At 39.3% G+C, this 24,252-nt stretch overlaps 1 protein-coding gene across 2 annotated transcripts in view; it reads left to right on the top strand.

The window, feature by feature from the left end:
* Positions 1–24,252, top strand: part of UXS1 (UDP-glucuronate decarboxylase 1) — a 53,583-nt gene that overhangs the window by 22,795 nt on the left and 6,536 nt on the right. For both annotated transcript variants that reach the window (XM_060769707.2, XM_060769708.2), the window contains exons 5-14: positions 4,130–4,190; positions 7,961–8,141; positions 10,347–10,451; positions 11,191–11,250; positions 12,259–12,380; positions 13,268–13,387; positions 16,347–16,390; positions 20,074–20,134; positions 20,904–20,961; positions 21,678–21,781. In XM_060769707.2, the coding sequence (XP_060625690.1) occupies positions 4,130–4,190; positions 7,961–8,141; positions 10,347–10,451; positions 11,191–11,250; positions 12,259–12,380; positions 13,268–13,387; positions 16,347–16,390; positions 20,074–20,134; positions 20,904–20,961; positions 21,678–21,781 (916 nt within the window). The remainder of the gene's footprint in view (positions 1–4,129; positions 4,191–7,960; positions 8,142–10,346; positions 10,452–11,190; positions 11,251–12,258; positions 12,381–13,267; positions 13,388–16,346; positions 16,391–20,073; positions 20,135–20,903; positions 20,962–21,677; positions 21,782–24,252) is intronic.

The following is a 24,252-nucleotide window of genomic DNA, read 5'->3' as shown; positions in this document are numbered from 1 at the left end:
GGTGGATTTTTTTCTTGACTGTTAAGATGGAAGAGGGCGGTTTACTCTTAAAACCGTATACATCCTGAAAACCTGCTCTGGAGGATGAAGAAAACCCTCAAGAGCATATTTCAGAAAGGGGGGAAAAGTCCTGTCACTAGCACCAAATTGGATTTAAGCTTTAAGAGTCAAGATAGATTGAAACTCAAGAAGAGTGGTTCCTCAGTTTTGGCCCTCCAGATGTTTTGGACTGTATCTCCCAGAATTCCTGACAGATTTCTGTAATTTTAATCCAAAATACCTGGATCAAAGTTTGAGAACAATTGCACTAGACTGTATCAATCAATCAATCAATCAGTCAGTCAATTGACTAGTTTATTGTACTAGCCCAAGGCTAGTAGTTAATTCCTTTCAAAACATTTCTTTAAGACAGAAGTAACAGTTTTTCCAAATATCATTGTGATCTAGTGATTGTTTTCAAATATCGTTGTGACCTAGTTAGGTACTTAAAACGGTTGCCACTTATTTTATCCTGGTGCTCTATATTTATATTCATAGTAGCCTGTAGTAGAATGTGTTGTTACAGACTCCTGCCATGTCTGGCAGCATTGTAAAACAAGGCAAAATTTCTTCATCTGGTTTCATCCATTGAAATGAGATAAGAATGACTGAAGCTGCAGTGCCAGTCACAGGATCAGTTAATGCTGCTATTGGTCATTGGACAGAGGTCACACAACTCTAAAGCCTTTCTGTTTTCCAGATTTCTAAAAGGCGTCTCCTATTTAATCAGCTAAGTCAGTACCTCCACCTGCATATACAGAAAATAATTTGATAGGCAAGACTTAAACGTTATTGTCATGGAGTCTTAAGACATTTGTTTTTCTTCCACCACAAAATGAAAGTGGGTATTTCTGTTTATGAGCATGAAATATGAACTTTCATCATCTCTGGCAATTTCTCATGTTCTTCCTCCAACCCTTGTTTGCTACATCTGGATCATTATGAATGGGTTCCTGAGTAGTACGTACAACAAAATAGCCCACTTACATACAAAATGGAAAATAAATTAGTTCAGCCAATAATGTGACTGTTGAAACTTATTATACAGTTCAAATACACAGCAATCACAAAATAATATTACACGAGTTTGGTACTGTCTCTGAAAAGGTAGCAATGCCGTGTGTTCTTGCGTCGAGTTAAGCATAAATTGGCAGCCCACGACCGGTTTCGGCCTCACTCCAGGCCTTCCTCTGGTAGACTGAAATTGTTATATATATCAATATATGCTGCAAATAAGTCCATTGAGCATCATGTAAAAAATATATTAAGATACATATAAATATATTAACAAAGTTATGAACTCGATATTTAACATATACATCAACATTTTCTGTAAATATATCCATTGAGCATCATATATTTCAACATGTCTAAAGATACTTAAACATTTATAAACTTGATACTTGTTCCCCTTAGAAATACAGGTTTTTATGTTTAGTGGGATCTAGGCCAAAGGAACAAAATGTGGCTGTAAGCATTTAAAAGTTGCATATACAGAAAATAAATGTTTTATCGAAATATGAACGTATTTCACAAAATAGGTGTACTCACAAGATATGCAGCTTTAAAATATAATATATTTATATGTATCTTAATATATTTTTACATGATGCTCAATGAACTTATTTGCAGCATATATTGATATATATGACAATTTCAGTCCACCAGAGGAAGGCCTGGAGTGAGGCCGAAACCGGTCATGGGCTGCCAATTTATGCTTAACTTGACGCAAGATCACACGGCGTTGATACCTTTTCAGAGAGACTGCACCAAACTCATGTAATATTTTGTGATTGCTGTGTATTTGAACTATATAATAAGTTTCAACAGCCGCATTATTGGCTGAACTGATTTATTTTCCATTTTGTATATAAGTGGGTTATTTTGTTGTACTTACATCTGGATCATTCCCATAATTGCAGGATATTTCAGCAATTCTGTAACCAGAAACATTTATCTCTGAAGTCAGTCTGAAACTCTTGTCACCTGCCAAAGTTAAAAGCACGATCTAAAGAACCTTCCAAGAGTAACAGAATAGTGAGTCACATTGAATCTGTGACAGTTAAAATCATAGCTGATGCTGGACAGAAATAGTTTGACAGAGTAGACTGTCTCTAGTTCTCCCTCCCATAATATTTTTAGGTTAGTCTGCAAAGCTTGTAATTTTCAGTATAGTATGGGCTTTTCAAGTGCCTTGAATATATGATCTTCAGTATTCTATAATACTGAAGCAATATATAGCGCATGGGTTTGGGGAAAAAGGAAACAAGGTTTGGGAGTCCTAAGAGCCGCTGCAAACTAGTGTCTTGGGAGAGCAAACTATGCCAGCACGACCGATGACGTCGAAGACTCCGCCTCTTTCTCTGCGGCCGCGTGGTTTTCCCTTTGATAGGGCAGAGATGCGAGCGTACTCTCGCTGTTGAATTCTGTCAACAGCGAGAGTACGCTTGCATCGCTGCCCTAGCAAAGAGAAAACCATGCGGCCGCGGAGAAATGGGCGAAGAAAGAGGCGGAGTCTTCGACGTCATCGGTCGTGCTGGCACAGCTTGCTCTCCCAAGACGCTAGTTTGCGGCGGCTCTAAGTGAAATCCACAGAAAGAACAAACAACCCAGCTCAAGATGCACATGAGGTGGTAGCGTATTAGTCGTAAGGACTATGTATTTCAACCTGTGTGTGATCCCTAGTGGGCTGCTTAGAACCAAACACAAATTTCTGAAACAACCATATACTGTATCAGAAATTAAGACATTTCTGTACCTTGAGCCTAAGTAGTTGCTTGAATAGGGGGCCACAGGAGCCCACACTGACTTACATGCATGGAGGTTTTCTACTAATAGATACCATCTTTGAAACATTGTGAGATGTATCTCTTGTAGTTTCTATGAATTCTATGGGTTCATCTTGGGTACCTATTTTGTGACTTGTGTCTAACACAGAAATCCTAATTTTAATAAACGAGAGTCTCCTGAAGAGATGCATGAGTAGATGCAATCAGAGGGCCTCTGCAACCCTGATTATAAACTTCAAAACATGGCTTTGAACGGTTATGGCTTCATTGACTTGCATATGACTCATAGTTAAGAATGAGAGTGAGACGACAAAACGTGAGACACATCTTCCCCTTGGAAGGGAACTTCACTCCTGTAGGGGTTATCACGAGGAAAAGAGTTCTCCACTGAAGCTTTGTCACCACAAGCCATTTTCCTCCAAAAAATCCAGTTATCATAGGGACAGAAAGTGAAGTGAAATCTTCTGAACAGAGGCCAGGACAACAAAAGAAACACCACAGGGGTGTTAACCCTTCCCTATGCTATCCAAAGTTTTAAAATATATTTTTGACTGGAGTTATACTTTAGAGTTACCTACAAATTCAAATACCTGTTCAGACTTGCATATATAAGAACAAACCTACAGAACCTATATTGTTTGTAACTTGTGGACAGCCTGCAATGTTTATTTTATCAAGGAATTTAGCAAGCACAAAAGTTGGCTATTGGTTTCAAGGAGAATGCTGTGTTTAGAAAATATGCTGCTTTGTAATAAAGTTATTATCCACTTCAGATCCAAAATAGAAGAACAGTTTGGGGTTTTTAAAAATAGCAAAGATTTTCTTCTACGTAGGATTGGTTTTATTCCATTAGAATGGGTGCTACTTGACACCAATTATTTTACTTCTTCAGTGTTATAACTGTCCACGCAGTCGGGTTGTTGCACACAAGATTGAATCCTTCCCTCCCAATTATGAGCTGCATATTAGTGCACGCAGCACTTTTGCTTTCAAGTGAGAGAAGCTGTGCTAGCTTGCTGGAAAGCTTACCAAGAGCAAAGGGATTAAGGATCCCCTCTTGTTGCTTTCAAGCAAGTCAGGAGTCGTAAATCATAATTCATGATTCCAGATTTGTGCGGCAAACGAGAACCCCCCATTTGGACAATGTGATTCTGGTTGTAATTCTGTTTCCTTGGCCCCTGCTGCTGCTAGAATGACACAATAGTATTTTCTTTTGACATTTTGCCCATATGTAGGAGTACTACTTACCAACTTCTATAAAGTTTAATATTTTTTATGCTTCTGTTTTTGAAATTTTGCAGTTTTACTCAGAAGTACCCACCAGTGAAGTTCCTATCTGAAAAGGATCGTAAAAGAATTTTGGTAAGTTAATATTGAATGTTTTATAGTTTTTCAAAGTATTAATATGAAGAAATAAACAAGACAGCCGATATGGGCTGCATTTATTTACTTGCTGCATTTATTTTCAAAATTTATCTCTATCACTAATTGCAGATTCTTTTCCATTTTAGTTATGCACAGATGGACCCATCAGTAAGGACTCACTGTTGATTCTAAAGGGCTGTAGAGAAAATGGTCTGAATATCCAGACCATTGTGACATTGGGAAGCTTAAGTGGGTGTAGATTGATCAGTGGCCAAACTGGAGGTTCCTGTGAGCTCCATTAACACTGACACTTGAAAGCTAAAAAGAGAAAGTAAGACATCATCAATAAAGATAGTAATGGAACTTGACACAGAATCATTAGAAAGGATATGCATTTCCCTTTGTTAAAATGCAAAGATTGTACGCTGCATTGGCAACTGAATTGCACATCTCACATTACAGTGCACAGTGATTATATCAGCACTTTGTTTTATGCTTCCTGAAACAGAGAGATACTTTGTAGTAGGAAGCTTTCTGGAAACAGCAGTTACTAAAAGTGCAAATCATAGAACATATCTTCAGACCGTGTCACAGATAGTTACCAATAATTTAGATGCTTATTACATATTTCAGTCTGCTGTTAGGCATGACAGCCAAAAGCCATGAACTTGCGAGGAATTCCTCCAGGTTTTAGTTCATAAGAATATACACATTTACAGACTTTTGATACCACTTTTAATTCTCATAGCTTCGTTCTATAGAATACTAGATTTGTTGTTTGGTGAGGTACTTAGAATTCTCTTCTAGACCACTGCAGTCCATGGATCCTAAACTACAGCATTCTAGCAGAGAATTCTAAGGGACTCATCACACTAGAAAGACCAGGATCTCATAGGATGAAGATATAGAAGTTAAAGTATTATTAAACTGTGATAGTTCCTTTCAAGTGCCTGTGCATCCAGTTTTTAAAATACTGCAGTCTGAGTCTTATTGTTAATCACGGGTACAGCACACTTATTAAGTTAATGTCATTTGTCTGTGTGCGTTGACTCAGTATCCAACAGTAAATTCAGGGGAGAGAGACTCACTGATCAGTAGGATTATGAAGAAGTTGCCATGCTTGCTTTACACATGAAATGTCATTTCCAACAACTATATGGATGCTGAGGGAAGAAAATAGGAAATATAGTCTAATATTTATAGAGGATGGATGGATAATTAATACATCCATGGCACACCTTGTACACTAACTTCAATGTTCATAAATAGGCTTATCAAAATGTGTTTATGTGTGTCTTTAAATATATCAGTCACTAGTCCAGCCTTATGTTTCAGACCAATATATTTGTGTAAAGCCTTTTGTTGCATCTTTAAAAACTACATGAAATCTACATGAAATCTAGAGATTTGAAAGTTCCAAGTTTTAGACAAGTCTTGACACTCTGCCACAGTCATGACCAATACATTGCTGCTTTTGTATAAAGAATCACTGACTGGGATATTAAATGCCATGAATAGAGTTGTGCTTGCAGTTGAACTGACAGCTCTGCTATATCACTGAATGTCATTGCCTTTTATATTGGAAATAATAGTAAGAGAGAATTGCTAATGAGCATTGGGACCATTCTGGTCACCAACCCAATTGCTTTACCGATAAAAATGTTTCATAAAAATAATGCTAACAGGTATGAAATCCTGCCTTTTTTACATAGAGAGGACATGGAATATCAAAGTCAGTCCACATTTCTTTGTAAAATGAACAGTGTAAATATTAAATAAACTATTGTGGATAGATCATTATCTGCCCATTGTTAGGCAGGATGCTGGACTGGATGAGTCTTGGTTCTGATCCAGCAAAGCTATTCTTCCTTGTGAAGAAGTAATCCCCCCCACTCCAAAAAAAAGGAAAGAAGATGGGGAAGAACATGATGTACTGTTTTGAAAAGCTGCCCAGACAGTTAAAATCCTTTCATTTTGATTGTTTTGATCAGTTACCTCCATTGTATGGGAACAACTTCCCAAAGCACTCCCGTTAGACATGTACCAAGGAATCCTCCCAGTGGGATCAAAACCAGAACAGAGTTCTCAGGGACCTTGGAGAAAGGATGGGTGACTTGTGGCTCATCAGGTGTTCCTGGGCAAGAACCCCTATTAGTCCTTTGCAGCTTACCCAGTGGTGAAGAATGATGAGAGTTGCAGTCCAACAACTTCCCTGTATGAGGAAGGTTATTCCTAATCTAAAGTAGCAGCAAAGATAGCAGTGCTTGAAATACACCTCACTACCTCTGAGGATGCTTGCCATAGATGCAGGCGAAACGTCAGGAGAAATGCCTCTAGAACATGGCTCTATAGCCCGAAAAAACCCACAAGAACCTACACCTAGTCAGTTGGAGATATGTAACACCTAACTTTCTTAAGATTATCCAAATGGACGAAGTACATTTTCCCAGTCCTTATTAGATGACTGGATGTGCATAATCTCTCACATGCAAATTTAATACTGATTGCTTTGTCAGACGCCTGAATTAATTAGTGAGATGTAAAGGAAAGTGAAATGTAAGTTTAAAGATGTGTGATCTGTCAAAAGCAAGGCAAAGTAAAGCCTTATCCTTCCCTTTCCTTGTTCCATCTGGAGAGCAAATGCCTTTCCCTACACTGTTACTAAGTATGCATTATTAGTGTGAACATACCAATTACCAAATAAATTGCCCTGTTAGTGTATTGTCAAAGTTTTTACCCCTTTCAGCAACTATAAGGAAGCCTTCCACTGTTAATTATTCAAGGCATTAGTAATCATTTGTAATCCCACAGTTGCTATTTAAATTGCTTGAGTTGCATACTGAATTCAGCAGTTATATAATTGACCCATAGCAAGCTGCTGCATAAGACTGAAGCCCATTTGTTTTCTTCAAGAGTTCAGCCATGTTCAGTGATTTTCTACAGCCTTTTTGGTATGTTGTGTGAAGTGAGGCTTTCTAAGCAAAAGCGACCATAGGGCCTGGTAAACACAAAGTAAATGACCTCGCTTATTGCTAGAGGCTAAGGTAAAAGAGCATGACTCAGAATGTATGTCTGTTTCATTACCATATCCAAGCAAATTGTGAATTAGCAAGAGTACAATGTAATCCATATTATCTTGGAATTTGTCATGGTGTGTGTACAGAATATAGATACATGTTATTCAGTCTTTCCTCAACTCTTTCATTTCAATGTGGAAGTAACAATAATTTCTGTGAAAGAGAGACATATGCATAGGAAGACTCCTGTGCCTAGCATGTTAGGAAGATGATGAAAAATACTTTTACTTTAAAGAAAATATAAGTAAAGATTATCTTTTTCCACATGGGAGCAAGTCAGACACCTTTATCAACAAGGTGATGCATTATTTGTCTTGATGCAAGCCCTGTGTAGGACTCTTCCTAGTTTTAATTCTGGTCAACACAGATGAGAGAATCCTCATTTGGGCAGGCTGTTTTATCTGACAGAAGAGAGATATGCAGAATTTCCTTTTGACCTTCCACTATTAAAGACTGCGGTTATGTGAAGCAAATTGTGAAATGAATTTAATACATCTCTGGAACTTATTTCATTTCCGTACAAAAAATGGCATTATTTTCCCCTTCTTTCCCCTCCCCTTTCCTCTGTCAAGATGTAAACAAAATTCTGCAAGCTGCTGTTTTCATTCATTTCATGTTTGTGGACTTTTTGTGTCTGGTGTTTTTCTTTAAAAGAGAAGAAAAATTTATATGCAAACTGTCCTAATACAGATAACTGGAGGAGCAGGGTTTGTGGGTTCTCATCTTACTGACAAACTAATGATGGATGGCCATGAAGTTACAGTTGTGGACAACTTCTTTACGGGCAGGAAAAGAAACGTGGAGCACTGGATTGGCCATGAGAACTTTGAACTGATAAATCATGATGTCGTAGAGCCCCTTTACATTGAAGGTGAGTAGCGTGAGATACACGGGCTGAGTTCTCTCTACATGAATGCTGATGAGCTGTTTTCTTGTCTTACCACAAACAGTGAGCTCTGTGTGGCTGTCAATCCACAATTCTCTAAAGTATTTTATTAAAGATTGGGATAACGTAGCCCTCCAGATGTTATCAGACTGCATTTAGCCCTCCCGGTGATATACCAGCCATCCTAGCTAGTGTGGCCAATGGTGGAGAGTGCTGGGAGAATCAATCCAACATCATATGGGCGGGGGGGCATGATTCTCACCTTCCTTGGCCTATCAAACTAATATCTGTACCACAAGAAAGTCCCACAATCATAAGAGAAAACAGGCAGATGTAGAAAGATATGGTACTAGTGGGAAAGATTCTGGACTGTGCTCTGACAACAACAGGCTTAGAAATCTTCCAATTTAGGACTGCATTCATTTGAATTCAAAAGTAATTGAATCTTTTCCCAAGTTTAAATCCAGTGTTGTGGCACGTATTCAGAATTGGATGCCAAAAAACCACAAGCAGCTCTTGGGCAGACCTCGTACTTGATAGGATGAACCAATTGTTAAGCTGTTTGGCCAGAAATGGAAAAGAAAAACACAAGATCATATATTTTGGCAGATGGCAAATTTGCATGAAGCCCAATGGAGTGGATGGATGACAAATCAAATAGAACAGAATTCAGAATTGGGCAGGAAGGGGAAAGATTTGCATCCTGAGAAGTTAGAACATAGTATTGTTCTTTCTCTGTACAATTTAGTTTAGTGAAATGTTTCAGAGTTTGTGGCTGTTGATCTTGCATCCCAAAAAGATATTCAAGCATGCTGAGAAAGGGAGGAATGCATTCAACTCCTTTAACATCCAGAAGACTAGTACAGTAGTCAAGCCAGCCTACCATGCTTTCAGTGTTTTATAGACCAGAGTTAATAAATTTAATAACCCCAAGTGTAACTTAATAGATTCCACTGACATTTGCTCGTCTGTGGGGGTGTTGCTTCACAGCAAGGATTTGCACATAGCCTGCAGCACCTCGCTTATACAATCAAGAGCTCTTGGTTAAATAATACCAGTGGGACATTATTAAATTGACAGCCTGTTTTTAGTGCATGATTTACTGTGAACTGTACTGTTTCTTTTTATGGAGGATAATGAGAGGCAGTTTCAGTGTGACTCCCTTAACAGGAAGATAGTTCACAGATGAAAGTGTCTACTGTGTCTGTAGAAGAAGGAAACAATGCAGAAATCACTCATCTGTAAAGTGCACCCTTGGACCTAGTTTGCCAGACTTGAGACAAATAGTTTTTCTATCATGTTGCTTTGACGTGTCCTTTAGGCTCCATGAATATTTAGCCAACCAACTTTTTAAAAGTCTAAAATGAATGGATAAATACTAGGAAGGTTTTGTGTAGCCATTTGTTTTTTGGAGGGGAAATACAATCAGAAATCTTACGTAAGTGAGATGGGATTGAAAACGATTTGATTTTTCTTTGCACTGCTTATGCCTTAGGAGAGAGAGGGGGCCTTCTTGGTGGTGGCCCCCCGCTCTGGAATACCCTCCCTAGAGAGATTAGGTTAGCCCCCACTCTTCAAGCCTTTTGGGCTAGTTTAAAAATATGGCTTTTTAGACAGGCCTTTGACCTTGTGCAATTTATGGTCAGATTTGAGGACCCACCGATTGCTTCACTCCACACTTTGATTTGTTACTGTAGATATTGTTGTTGTTCATTCGTTCAGTCGTCTCTGACTCTTCGTGACCTCATGGACCAGCCCACGCCAGAGCTCCCTGTCGGCCGTCACCACCCCCAGCTCCTTCAAGGTCAGTCCAGTCACTTCAAGGATGCCATCCATCCATCTTGCCCTTTGTCGGCCCCTCTTCCTTTTACCTTCCACTTTCCCCAGCATTCTCCATCCAGAATTCTCCATCCAGTTATTTCTGCATTCTGGGAGTTGTATTCTAATAATCAGAAAGTCATAATCTCAGAAGAAGATTGTTTTGGAGGTTCATCTCCCACTGATATTCTGGGGAATTTTGCTAATTCAAGTCCAAACTACATTTCAGATACGAAAGTGTCCCTATCCCTGTTTGTTGAAATTACTGTTTGTCACAGTTATTTCAACTGAACTGACAATAATTCCTAGAACCTTTTCATATCATGTAGGATTAATCTTGTTCTCTCTTTCTTGTCCCCTTCTTTTTTCTAGTGGACCAGATTTACCATCTAGCCTCCCCAGCATCCCCTCCAAATTACATGTATAATCCCATTAAGACATTAAAGACAAACACAATTGGGACACTGAACATGTTGGGTAAGTAAAAACCGAAATTCATTGTTGAATTTTAATGTCCAGTGAAATCAAATGATGATATTTTGATGAACATGTAGAGATATCTCCCAGTGCCGTAATTCTAAATCATCGGCATTCACAGTTGTATCTGTTTCTTATCCTTGGAATATCTGGAAGGTCTTCTGTTACAACCTGGAATTAAAGCCTAAACTCTTAAATATGAAAGCCACCAATTTTAGCAGCAGTCATACAATATGTATTTTCTCCACATCTGTAATCCTGGATGTTTGACCATTTGTGATAGGTGATTTGGATAATATTGGTATATTCCATCAACTCCAGCTGTCATGATGGCTGCAATGAGGATATTACCAAGCGGATATATTTAGAACTTAGTTAACCTAAACGAATGTGCCATGCCATGCTGAAATTTCAATTTGGTGCAGTTCCCAAATCACCTATTGCAGTTGGTCCAAGTCCATTCAGTTCATGCCAGCCATGAATCTGATAGGAAACAACACATATTTATGAAAGTTGCTTGTAAATAGCAGAAGAAGTTTCAGATGCACTTATAGGCTTTGTGAGACTACCCCCCCCCAAACCCACCACTCCTAGAATTCTCTTTAAAATGACAGAAAAACAGCAGATCATTTGTGGGATTCCAAAAGGCTCTAAGAAATGCAAAAACATTTTAAAGGGATTGTATGTGCACCTCTGTTCCCTTGTTTTGCTCTAAAATGAAGTATTTCTTTTTTTTAAGGATTAGCAAAACGTGTTGGAGCACGACTCTTACTTGCGTCCACATCTGAAGTGTACGGAGGTAAGCCATGAACTTGTTGGAGATGTTATGAGCTGTGATCCCTTTGTTAAACAGAGAGGTCTCATTAGTACGTAAGTGTTCTTTTAAGAAAAGCGTGGCTAGGTTTTAGTTTTGGCAGATGTATCTTCCTGTATTGTATTCTGTGAATCTTGCTACATCAACAATAGTTAGAAATGTTCCTTCCGCCCATAAAAACACAAACGTCCATGAATGTATGCAGTAGACAGACATTCATTGGGGTGTTTGTTTTTTTTTTTACATCATTGCTGAATACTTTACACACGTGGAATGTGTACATCATGATACTTTAAATGTTACTTTAATACATACAGATTGATTTCCATGAAAAAGTAAACCTAGGAGTGGCTAAAAAGTGGCAATTTCTGCTATATTGCAATTTAACCAAGGAGGGAGTATGAAACATTTTAAATGAAAAATTAGTTATTAGCTACTGCCAAGATGAACTGTGAACCTATTTTATTTTAAAATCTGTAGGTGTCAGATGTTTTTTTCTTCCTCTTTACCTGATCTTTGTGTTGAGTGTGATTGTGTGAAGTCAGTGACTAGCCAGCCTTGGCTATGTAGGATCATGATAACCACATCTCACAGACATTGTGGACTTCAGCTCCCAACAGCCTCAGACACTTTAGCAAATGGTTAGAGATTTTGGGTGCTGAAGTCCAAAACATTTGGAGGAGCAGTGTTTTGGAATTCTGCCATAAGCGATCTTTCATGGTTTGGATTCATTCAAAGAGTGAAGAGATCAGAGGAAATGCTGTGGCAGTGGGGGACTTTATGGTGACAAAGTGACACTTAAAGCAGATCAGTCTTTTTTTTGGGGGGGGGGGGGGAGTAAGTTTTGCTTCCATGAAACTGCTGCTGTTGAGACAAAAATAAAACTGGTAAAATATTTATGTAAATTTTGATATGTTGTAGCCTGTTTGGAGTACATTCTTTCTATGTATTCCTTGAGAAAAACTCAAAATATTTTTCTTTCTTTTTCTTAAGATCCTGAAGTTCACCCACAAAATGAAGATTACTGGGGTCATGTGAACCCTATAGGGCCTAGAGCATGTTATGATGAAGGAAAAAGAGTTGCTGAAACAATGTGCTATGCCTACATGAAGCAGGTATTGGCATCAGCATTTGAACAGTGTTGATGAATATTCCGAATGTGATAAAATAGTGCAATAAATATTCATAATACAGATGCAGAGCTCTAACAGTTACATAATATGACTCAAGTGGGTTCAGAAAATAGCTCTGGGGAGAACAGCATCTTATAAGCAGAAAGCTAAAGCAGAAGCTTCCTAAGTTGAATCAAAGTTCTTGAGAATTTCTGAGTCTAATTTGGATAGATAAATAGATTTCAGCCTTCTCAAATTATGTATTTGAAACATTCTTCTGACTGTTTCAAAGGATTGACCAATAGCAGAAATCACTGTTGGTCTTACCTAAAGTAGACCTAGATGAATTTGATGTAAGACTCATTCTGCCATAGTTCTAAACACAATATAAACAACCAAACACACTATACAGACCCCAGGTAAAGGCAGAAGTAAGTTTCATTGGTCTAATCCAAGGAAAGTCATTTATGGTAGATTTTGGGAGCAAATTATGCTCCTCCCCCGAACAACCTGTGTAACTGTTGGTATTAAAACAGTGTAGGGACCATGTTTGGTAATTTAAATAATTGATTTTAATTAACTGTTGGAGGAAGAACATTCAAAGGCAATCCAGGGATTCAAGTCAAGGTTATTTGTTACAAAATATTCTGAAACTAATATACTTACATTAAACGAGGGAATAGTATTGAGGATTGGGGGGCGGAGAGAGATATAAGAACAGATCAATAAGTTACTGAATAAAATGTCAGTCCAGGGAGTCACACAGGCTTCCCAAGAAGCCAAGGACCACAGTAGGTTGAATTCAATACTTTTCCTCCTTTAGCCAGGCAAAGCACTGTGATCTCCTTTAATGTTTTTGTTTTTAAAAAGGCACTTTCTTATGCTTTCAGGAAGGTGTAGAAGTAAGAGTTGCAAGAATATTCAACACTTTTGGCCCTCGAATGCACATGAACGATGGCAGAGTTGTCAGTAACTTCATCCTGCAGGCTCTTCAGGGGGAACCCTTAACTGTATGTATTTAGGATCATGTCCTTTGAATTTCATTACTCTTCATTAGATATTCAGAAAAGGTGTGCATTAATAAGTGCTCCTTGTGGAATCGAGCATGTTTTTTAGCTTGAGGTCTGAGCTTGGAATGCTCTGGATAAAACATGTTAAAGTGCTGTGGAAAATCAAAGCCTTCTGATAAAATGGTCCTGAGATAAATAACCTAATCAGTATGCTGGCTAATGGTTCTATTTTAGTCCTTATTTATCCTGACCGGGCAATGCATATTTACTAACTGATAAGCCCACAATGTTCAACAGAGCTTATTCCATAGAACTGCTGTCTTAGTGGATGTACTGAAATACCTCTTTTTCCAGAACTCATGTTGACTGCTCTGTTGCTTACCAACATCATACATTTCATATTGAAATACCTTTGTGTGAGATCATATAACTCATTTGACATGTTAACAGAAGTTAGAATAGAATAGAATTTCAGAATAGGAGAAACATTTTTTCTGTGCATGGCAGGTTCGCCCATGCATGTATGTTCCTTGTTGAGTAATCAAAGCGATACTTTTTAATCAAATCCTGGAGCAGTTTGTATTGAAAGTTGTTATCCAGCTGGAACTGAGAAATATAGCAGATTATCTATCAAGTTTATCAGTGGCTAATATTCACACTTCAATTGCCCATTTATTACAAGAAGTGACAAGCGTATTCATGGAAGTTAAATCTCAACTTCACCTGATATTGTTGGGCAGCATCTTGGGTTGGGCTGTTTCTGGTGCCATTTGACTATCTGTAAATTCTGCTTGTTCTCATTCCTATTGTCTATGTGCTGAAAGTCTGCATTAGTCTGAATGTATCAGAGTTGTTTTCCAATAGAGACACACAGTGACCCTTCAGGGGTCCTCAAGATATCTCTTGAAGCATATGCAGTTAAAGGAAAATACCATATTTACTCAAGTCTAGTTTTGGCTGAATTACATTGCAAAAATGAGGTGTGCATTGGATTTGATGGTGTGTTAGAATTGTGCATATACATCTGCTTTCTTGTTTACTCTTTGCGACCACCACCCTAAGGGACGCAGGCAGCTTGCAGCTGCTGCCATTCTTGCCTCCTCCTCTTCCATTGGGTTGGTTACTCACTCAGCGTCCACCTCACCCAGCTCCACCTCCTCGCCTTGACCTAACACCCCAAAAGCTCGGCCTGACAGGAGTACAGCTTCCCCTTACCTGTCAGCTGAGATCTCAAGCTGCTAGGTCAGGGCGAGGAAGTGGAGGCGGGGAGACTGCTATGGAAGAGAAGGAGGCAACGGTTGCAAGGCGGCACCAGAGAAGAGTGAGTGAGAGAGTGGTCACCTCCCAATTGGACTCATTCACGAGGCCTTTGAAACCTCGGTTTGAATGAGGCCAGTTGGGAACTGTGTGAGGCGTGGCACATTTCACAGCAGATCCTTTTTTGTAATGCGCACCTTCAAAATTGAGGGGCTTGTTACATTCAGTGGCACTTTATACGGTAGCTGGAAGTGTCTACTCTTTCTGGCAAATTGGAAATGGCAGTGGAGGAGAAGGGGGATTTTAGTCATTGCAAGAACTTAATTTTTACTTCAACAACCACCGAAAAAGCAATAAATTCTTGGCTTATACTATCATAATTCACCAATGAGATGCCAGTTATTATGTTTTTAAAAGTGAAAAAGTTGGAGTTTTTACTTAGTATCAAGTCTTATATTAGATAGCAGAATTGTGGTGTGTTGCAAAATACAAATCAACCATTTTCCTGGAGACTTTTCAGATAAATATATTTAGATATACTGTAGCCATTCTACAGACAAAATTTTGTGAGAGTCATAGTGGAGAATATTTTTTTCCCATAGTGCATCACTTGTGTATCAGTAGGACTATACAAATTCTGCCTTCCACAGTCTCTAGAATTGAGTTAGGAAATGAATGAAAGTACAGTTCTTCACTTCTTCCTCCAGTTCTTGTCAGGAAAGACACTAGGGGATGATTTTCAACACATTTCCTTTTCTACTTGGAATACAACAATCCAGTTAATTTGACAAAAACTGGAATGAAACATTTTGAATCTTTGTTGTATAAAAAATGCACAAAGAATGCTGGCTTCTTTTCTGAAACAAGTTGGTGCAGAGATCCTGTGAATGGAGTTGTTTGGTGTCTAGGCAGAAACTGGGAAAAGCAATCCATGCCATAATGAGCTCCTTGTCATAAATATTACACTGTGCTTGAGATATGTGACCTAAATTTCCTTGGCATCTGGCCATGTGTTTGGTAAATTGGGATGAATCTTGCTTTTAATATCTGCTCTAAAAGGCATCCACTTGGTCATGGCAGCATATTGAGGCCGCATCCCTTGTCTGTTTCTCACAGCCCCTCCTGCCACTGAATTTGCTTCCTTTCAGCTACATTTTGACAGGGCAGCAACAACCTAGACTTTTCATTTGAAAGCAGTGTGCATGCTAAACACATGTCTTGTTTCAAAGAAGAGGCCCACTCAAAAAGAAATCCCAGTTTGATGGGATACAGTGAGCCATTGTGGCCTCATCTTATCCCCAGAGTCTGCCCTCTCCTGAGTTACATAGATACTATAAAATAATTAACCTTTTACACAGCACACCAAAAAATAAAATCTCAATGTTTTGGTTTTTATCCTGTTCCTGGGATTATTTGGGGCCCTGATTCAGAAAATTGCACTGAATAGACCACACCAATTGTAGTTTCTTAGATATGGTTATCATCGTTTTCAGTGGGTGTCCAGATGAAGACTGGTACATAGCATATGTTCTGTATCTCAAAAACTAGAGCTGATAGGGAAAAACGGGTGCCATTTTTGGAATAAGCAGGTCAGCTATGCTCCAAAATAAGGCTAACATTTTAGGCACCAAAATGGGTGTTGACCAGTGTTATCGATATACTACAGTATGTCTAATTGTCAATAATATTTTTTCTCCCGTAGGTCTATGGGCCTGGCACACAAACTAGAGCATTCCAGTATGTCAGGTATGTTCTTTTTGTGCAATATAGAAAAAAAAACACAATAGAATAAATGTGAAATGTTGAGATGGATGGAATGGTTTGTTTTTAACATAAGCCGCTCAGTGACATTGGTACTGTATATACTCATGTATATACCTAGAAATTTTAGACCAAAATTCACCCCAAAAAACCTGGTTCAGCTTATCCACAATCAGTAGAACTACTGTACCTTAATTATTATTTTAAAAGGAACCACTTTTGGTAGGGTGGAAAGTGTCAAAAAACTAAAAGAAGCACCAACCCTCTCTGCACTGTAGGACTACATCTAGCCTTTCTGAATTCTTGGGTAAGGAAGTGGTGGCAGTGGTGGCCAGGGACAGCTGTCACTTTTCCCTTTCTGTGGAATGACCCTTGTCTTTTGATATGACCCTTGAATGTGGATCATATCAAAATCCATAACACTATGTAACATGATTTTTGTTTGGATTATGAATGTCATTTCCTAATTGTCATTTCATAAACTGCAAAAACAGTGTTTTTGCGGGACATTCTGCAGTGCATTTGCTATAGTTTTTCAATGAAGATTTCAATATAAACTTAGTCAAAAAATGAAGTTTCTGGAGTATAACAACTACTTTCAAAGTATGTACCACACAATTAAACAGGAAATATCACTTTCAGACTGGGAACAGAAAAAAAAAATTCAGATTTTGTTACATAGTGCAATTTTGACCCAAAACTTAGCCTTAACTTAATATATTTTTTTTTTGTGTCAGGAGTGACTTGAGAAACAGCAAGTCACTTCTGGTGTGAGAGAATTGGCAGTCTGCAAGGACATTGCCCAGGGGACACCCGGATGTTTTACCATCCTGTGGGAGGCTTCTCTCATGTCCCCACATGGGAAGCTGAAGCTGATAGATGGGACCTCACCCTTTTCCCCAGATTCAAACTGCCTACCTTTTGGTCAGCAGTCCTGCCGACACAAGGGTTTAATCCATTGTGCCATTGAGGGCTCCGTAACTTAATATATGAAGTCACTTTATATATGCAATATGTCATCACTTTTCACTAGTTTTCTGTTTGATGGTATTTCCTCTGCATTATTTAATACTGAGTTCTTTAAATCAATATTATAAACTTGGGAGGATTGCAGATCCCTAGTGTGTGGAAGTGGTAAGACAGTACATAAAATTATGACAAATATTAACCCTCCATATTTCAAGATAAAACCTTTTCCTTGCACTTTCCCACCTTTAGGAGATCTGAGTAAGGGAAATAACATTACTCAAGGGGATCCATAGTGAGGTCTCTGCTGAAGCTACTGTTGTGTCTTAGAGAGAGCCTGTTGTGCAGCTGTTCTCCAAAGGCTAGCAGCCAAATAAAGTGTGTCCCTCCTACTCAAAAGTTTGTTCCAGCGGGGCTTTCAAGGCTGACTCATGCAAAAACTGTGTTTGTGTGAGGAGTTATGTTTGCATAAGCATTTAGATTCATGATTGTGTTTCCCACAAAAGGGAATAAGATATGTGTGGAGTCTTTCTTCTGTCACATAGCCTTTGCACTTTGGTTAAATCAGCGTGTTGTTAGAAACAGGCCTCTGAACTTTGCCAAGCAGTTTGTTAAGGATTCCGTAGGTTCTACCTTCTGGTTTGCATTCCACTCTTTCTGCCTTAAGATTTGAACTTTAAAAAAACTGGTTTTGGTATTGGAATGTACAGTTTTGCTGCTGTTTGTCTCCACCACTTCCAACCACTGCTTTGCTTTTATTTTTTATGGGGACCGATGCATGCCAGTGGTTTCTTTCATTTGATTAAAACAGTATGCAAATAATAATAATAATAATAATAATAATAATAATAATAATAATAATAATAAACAGTCTTGATTTGATTTCATGATTAAGAATCCTTTGTGTAATTGACCTGCGTATTAGATAGGCCTATCTGTTGGGTCCATTTCACAACTCTTCTTTTCAGAGAATCATAGAATTGGAAGAGACCACAAGGGCCATCCAGTCCAACCTCTTGCCATGCAGGAGTACAGAGTCAAAAAGTAAAAGCAATATTTTACTACTTCCAGCATTCTGTTCCTTCTGCTTAGGTGTTTTTGCTCTCGGCAATTAAAGGAGTAGTCTTAGGAGTCTAAAGTTAGGAAAAGTAGCTGTTGAGAGTAATAGTAAAGCGGTGAACTCCTTGTCCTGAAAACAAGCCCTTCAGATAAACATTTTGGACTGGCTGAATTTAGGAAGCTGCTCATAAAGAGTCAGACCATTGCTCTATTGAGCACCGTATTGTCATTCTGGCAGTGGAAAGGAGCCAGGGTGGTATAGTGGATTGAGCACTAGATATACTGGAGATCAGGGAATTTATTCTCTGCTTGGCCATGGAAGCCTACTTGGGGACCTTAGGTGAGTCACATTCTCTCAGTCCAGAAAGCCCTGTGATAGGGTCGCCATAATTTGGAAATGATTGAATGCACACAGCAAGAAAGGGAATCTGTGGTTACATAATGCATGCATTTGGCTGGTGCACAGAAAGACAGCTTTATGAATGCATTCCTGTATCATGCTGTTTGTATACATGGATATCACTGCAAGTAAATCATTTCCAGTTATAGTCATTGGAAGCAGGTAATTTCGTGAGGCTCCTAGCATGTAGTTTTTGGGTTTTTTTAAAAGATTGTTTAGTTGTCCACTGCTACAAAATAAATGTGAAAGAGTAGCAATCTCCTATTGTATTTCTACAGTGCAGAAAATAAATGCTACAGTAGTGATTGGGTTACCTGACATTCTAAAACCCAGCACAACCTTTTTGGAAACCACTTCTAGAGTTAAAAATGATGGAAACCTTGCAGTTTCCTGTTGTTCTTAATACATTGCTGCCATCTTGTGTTTACAGGATGAATGTGCAATTGCCTTTGTCAAATCTGTGATTTTAGCGGTTGTGGAAGTTTTAAATCTGCAAAACTCACAATAGACACAGTGGTATTTATATTGCTATTGTCATTTTGCTATTGTTCTCAAAACTGCCTCCCCATCTGATTATTCTGTGTATTGTGCACAGATGGAAGCCATAGATTGATTTGGAATTTGCAGGGGGAGTATATGACTTTCCTATCTTTTCAAGGGTGTGTTTTTTTAAACAACAGGCTGGAATATAGGTATGATATACCTTCCATCCCACAACCATATCAAGTACACATGCCATGCTGACCACCGACATTTCGTGTGCAGAAATTATTCAAGTGTCGGTGTGCTTTTTTTCTCTTTCCTAAGAGCAGGTGTTTACTTAAATCCTTCATCTAGATTAGTAAATGCCAAATATATTTCTGAGTTTAGATACTAATAGAATGTGTGTGATCCCACCATGGCTACAAACCCAACTCTTTTTCTGATTACGGCTCCTAAAGCATGGTGCCCATGATTCAGTGGCATTAGGGAACCTACCCACACCATTTTCTTTCTGATGAAACATACTCTATCTAATAGAGTAGTTGGTACAGAGAAAAGTCTGTGTGAAAACAGTTAATGCAGAGATGTGTTAGCCTAATCTGCCATCTTCCAAATATAGAGCAATAGTTTGCTTAACTTTTAAGGTTCACCTACCGCAACCCACTGTAAAGAACTATACTTACATGCTAGTATTTTAGAGGGACAGAGAGCACACTTATGAATAAACCACCCTATTAGAGCTGTGTTGTCTCTTTTGCAGTGACCTTGTGAATGGGCTGGTGGCCTTAATGAACAGCAATGTTAGCAGTCCTGTTAATTTGGTAAGCATATGGTTTTCTTCTGGTTTTCTCCTTGATGCAGGCTCTACACAGGTATCAAGTGAACTAGTAGATGGACAAATAAACATCCCAAATCAGTTGAAATCATTACTGGGTTGTGAGTGAGGGTTGATAATGTGTAGTTCTAAGAACTGTATCAATGACTGCCTTTTCTATTTTTTTCTCTATTGCTTTTGGGCATTATAGGAGGAGGAAATATGCATTGTAAATTTTCCCATGTGCTTCCTCTGCATATAATGCCATGTTCTCTTTGTGCTTGAAGCCCTTGCAGAGAAAATGTAATAACTGATCTACTGTTTCAATGTATTGTGGACATTTTGTAAAGCAGTGCACAGTGTTCCCATCAAAAGAGGCTTCGGCTCCAATTATTCTGCAATCAATTATTTTTTTTTTAAATCTTTTAAGTTATTGACTTGTGTGTTTTTACAGATTACTTGGGGGTTCCGAACTGTAGCTCTTGATATAATGTTTACTAGCAGAAGTTTTGTTCTAAGAATGTTGATTTTATAGCAATAGGTACTTGCACTCACATGCCTGAGTTTACAAGCCATTCTGTTTCAGTTTTTCTAAATTTCAGTAGCATATTTTTACATGGTGCTAATGGAAGGAAGGAAGGAGAAGGAAGGAAACCCACCATTCATTTATATCACAGAAATTTGAATCCAATTTTCTTTTATTATCTCAGTAATTAAGCCTACTGCAGCATGAGCTTTTAAAAACATAATTTTCCTATTATTTGTTGGCTTCTTAGGGGAACCCGGAAGAGCATTCTATTCTAGAATTTGCCCAGCTAATTAAAAAACTTGTTGGTGAGTATGATATATACCAACTTCGATGTATTTGGATCACATATTCAATAGATTAAAATAGTTGCCAACTGTGGCCTAAGGCTAATAATTAGAGAAAACGGGATGTACTGTTTGTGCTACAATACAAATAAACATAAGAGTTCTGCTGTGTGTGAGAGAAGCTTATATTCCCAGAGAATAGTGTGGTATACTTTAATGGGCCATATTAAATCTATACCAGATATGTGTGTTGTATCAGAAGTTCCAGAAAAGGCGACCATCACTTATCCAGATATCCCAAGTAATCCAAAATGTTCACATGGGTATCTGAAATAATGACACCTTTGCTTTCTGGTGGTTCACTGAACACAAACTTCGTTCCATGCCCCAAACTATTTAAAATATTGTGTATATAATTGATTTTACATATATTTGTATATAAAACATACATTGATTTCATGTTTAGACTTGGGCTCCATTATGTATGTGTGTACAAATACAGGTGTTCCAATTTTTTAAAGAAATGTCCGATAAGAAAAACCCAATCTGTATTTTATTTAGAAAGGTTGTGAAACCTTTGGTAAGTCCCTTACTGTGAAATATATGTGAGTTTTAGGTGAAATTATCTATTTAGATCTGTTAAGGCTGAAATAAATATAAGCACCTGCACACAATCAACAACTTGTAGAAGTGTGTAACATGTCGGTTTGTTTTGTAATGTTTTCTTTGATTTACAGGCAGCGGAAGTGAAATCCAGTTTCTGTCAGAAGCTCAAGATGACCCTCAGAAAAGGAAGCCTGACATCAAGAAAGCCAAGTTACTACTTGGATGGGAACCTGTGGTATGTACTACTGATGTAACAGTGCTGTATCTAAGTATTTTCAAGATGTAACATGGCTAGCCACTGAATAATCCTCAGTTCTACCCAGGACGAATCTAAAGAAATTATATCTGTGTTTGTGTGCCTTCCTTTTTCATAGTAGTGGGAATAGTTTTTTAAATCAATATTGTTGCTGCTAACAGAAAATAACTGTTTTTCTGTTATTCATTCTTAATACAATCTATCTATATCTGTATATATAATAAAGAAGAGTGTTTGTATCGGACAGAGGAAGGGCGGAGGGCGGAAGGGCGGAAGGGATATGTGGCAGCGTTCTGATTGGCCAGCCTGAAAGTTCCAACATTCGGATTGGCTGCCGCAGTGGTGCTATTTGCATATGGTCTCTGATTGGCCAACTTCAAGAGGAGCCCCTGGTGGAGAAAAGAGTTCATGGCAGAAACAGGGACATGAGAAGGAAATTTGCATATGGTCTCTGATTGGCCAGCCTCAATTCCAAGATTCCGAGATAACTAAGAGAGGAAAGGAAAAGGCCAGAGGGGGCTGAGTCAGAAAATTACCAATACAGACCACACTTGGCACACAAAGCCCCCATGACCCACTCGACATCCTACTGCAGTTTGGAGGAGGATGAACCATGGATGATGGGACTTGCAGTACCATCACTCACATTCTGAGACCGCTGTTAACCTCATCCAATGACTGATCAGGACCAAATTTGGCACATAGACCTCTCATGACCCACTTTACGTCCTGGTGTGGTTTGGCCAGGGATGAACCATGGATTATGGGACTTGCAGTACCTTTGCTCAATTCTTGAGACCACAGCAACCCTCATCCAATTACCGATAAAGGCCAAACTTGGCACACTGAGTCTCCATGACCCACTCTACATTCTGGTGCGGCTTGGAGGAAGATGCACCATGGACGATGGGACTTGCAATACCTGCACTCCCTTCCTAAAACCATTATAACTGCCAACAATGATGGATCACGACCACAATTTACACAGAGAGCCCACATAACCCACTCTACATCCTGGTGCGGTTTGGAAGAATTTGACAATGGATGATGGGACTTGCAGTCACTTCACTCACTTCCTGAGACCACTGAGACCCTTGCCAATGACTGATGAAGACCAAACTTGGCACACAGAGTCCCCATGACCCACTCTACATCCTGGTGTACTTTCGAGGAGGACAGACCATGGATGATAGGACTTCAAGTACCTCCACTCTCTTCCCAAGACCGCTGCAACCCTCATCTAATGTCCAAACAAAACCAAACTTGGCACACAGAGCCCCCATGACCCACTCTACATCCTACTGCGGTTTGGAGTAGGGCATACCATGGATGATGGGACTTGAAGTACCTCTACTTGCTTTCCGAGACTGCTGCGACCCTCAACAATGACTGAACAACACCAAATTTGGCACATAGACCTCTCATGACCCACTTTACACCATGGTGTGGTTTGACTGTGGATCGAGCATGGATTATGGGACTTGCAGTCTCTTCGCTCAATTCCTGAGACCACTGCAACCATCAGCCAATTTCCGATAAGGACCAAACTTGGCACACCGGGTCTCCATGATGCACTCTACATCCTGGTGTGGTTTGGAGGATGATGCACCATGGACGATGGGACTTGCAGTTCCTTCACTCACTTAGTGAAACTACTGAGACCCTCATCCAATGACTGATGAAGACCAAACTTGGCACACAGAACCCCCATGGCCAATTCAACATTCTGGTGAGGTTTGGGGGAGAACAGACTATGGATGATGGGATTTCAAGTACCTCCACTCCCTTCCCAAGACTGGTGGAACCCTCATCTAATGACCAATCAAGACCAAACTTGGCACACAGAGCCCCCATGAGAGGCTCTACATCCTGGTGCTGTTTGGAGGAGGACGGACAATGGATGATGGGACTTGCAGTACCTTCACTCACTTCCTGAAACCACAGTGACATTCATCCAAATACCAATAAAGACCAAACTTGGCACAGAGAGCCCCCATGGCCAACTCAACATTCTGGTGATGTAGAGGGATACTATGGATGATGGGACTTGCAGTACCTTAACTCACTTTCTGAGACTGCTGTGACCCTCATCCAATGACTGATCAAGACCAAACTTAGCACACAGAGCCCCCATGACCCTCTCTCCATCCTGGTGCAGTTTGGAGGACGATGGACCACAGACGATGGGACTCACAGTGCCTTCACTAACACCCTGAGACCACTGCGAGCCATATAAATAACTGATAAAGACCAACCTTGATATACAATTCCTTTCTCTAATAACCCGGGCAACGCCGGGTCCCCAAGCTAGTATATAATAAAGAAGAGTGTTTGTATCGGACAGAGAAATTGTGGAGGGCGGTGTATGTGCCAGCGTTCTGATTGGCTGCCGCTGTGGTGCTATTTGCATATGGTCTCTGATTGGCCAGCTTCAATAGGAGCCCCTGGTG

This window comes from Anolis sagrei, chromosome 3, assembly GCF_037176765.1.
Source record: "Anolis sagrei isolate rAnoSag1 chromosome 3, rAnoSag1.mat, whole genome shotgun sequence".
Lineage (NCBI taxonomy): Eukaryota > Metazoa > Chordata > Lepidosauria > Squamata > Dactyloidae > Anolis > Anolis sagrei.
Note: the sequence above shows the minus strand (reverse complement) of the source record. Positions and strands in the feature narration are given on the sequence as shown.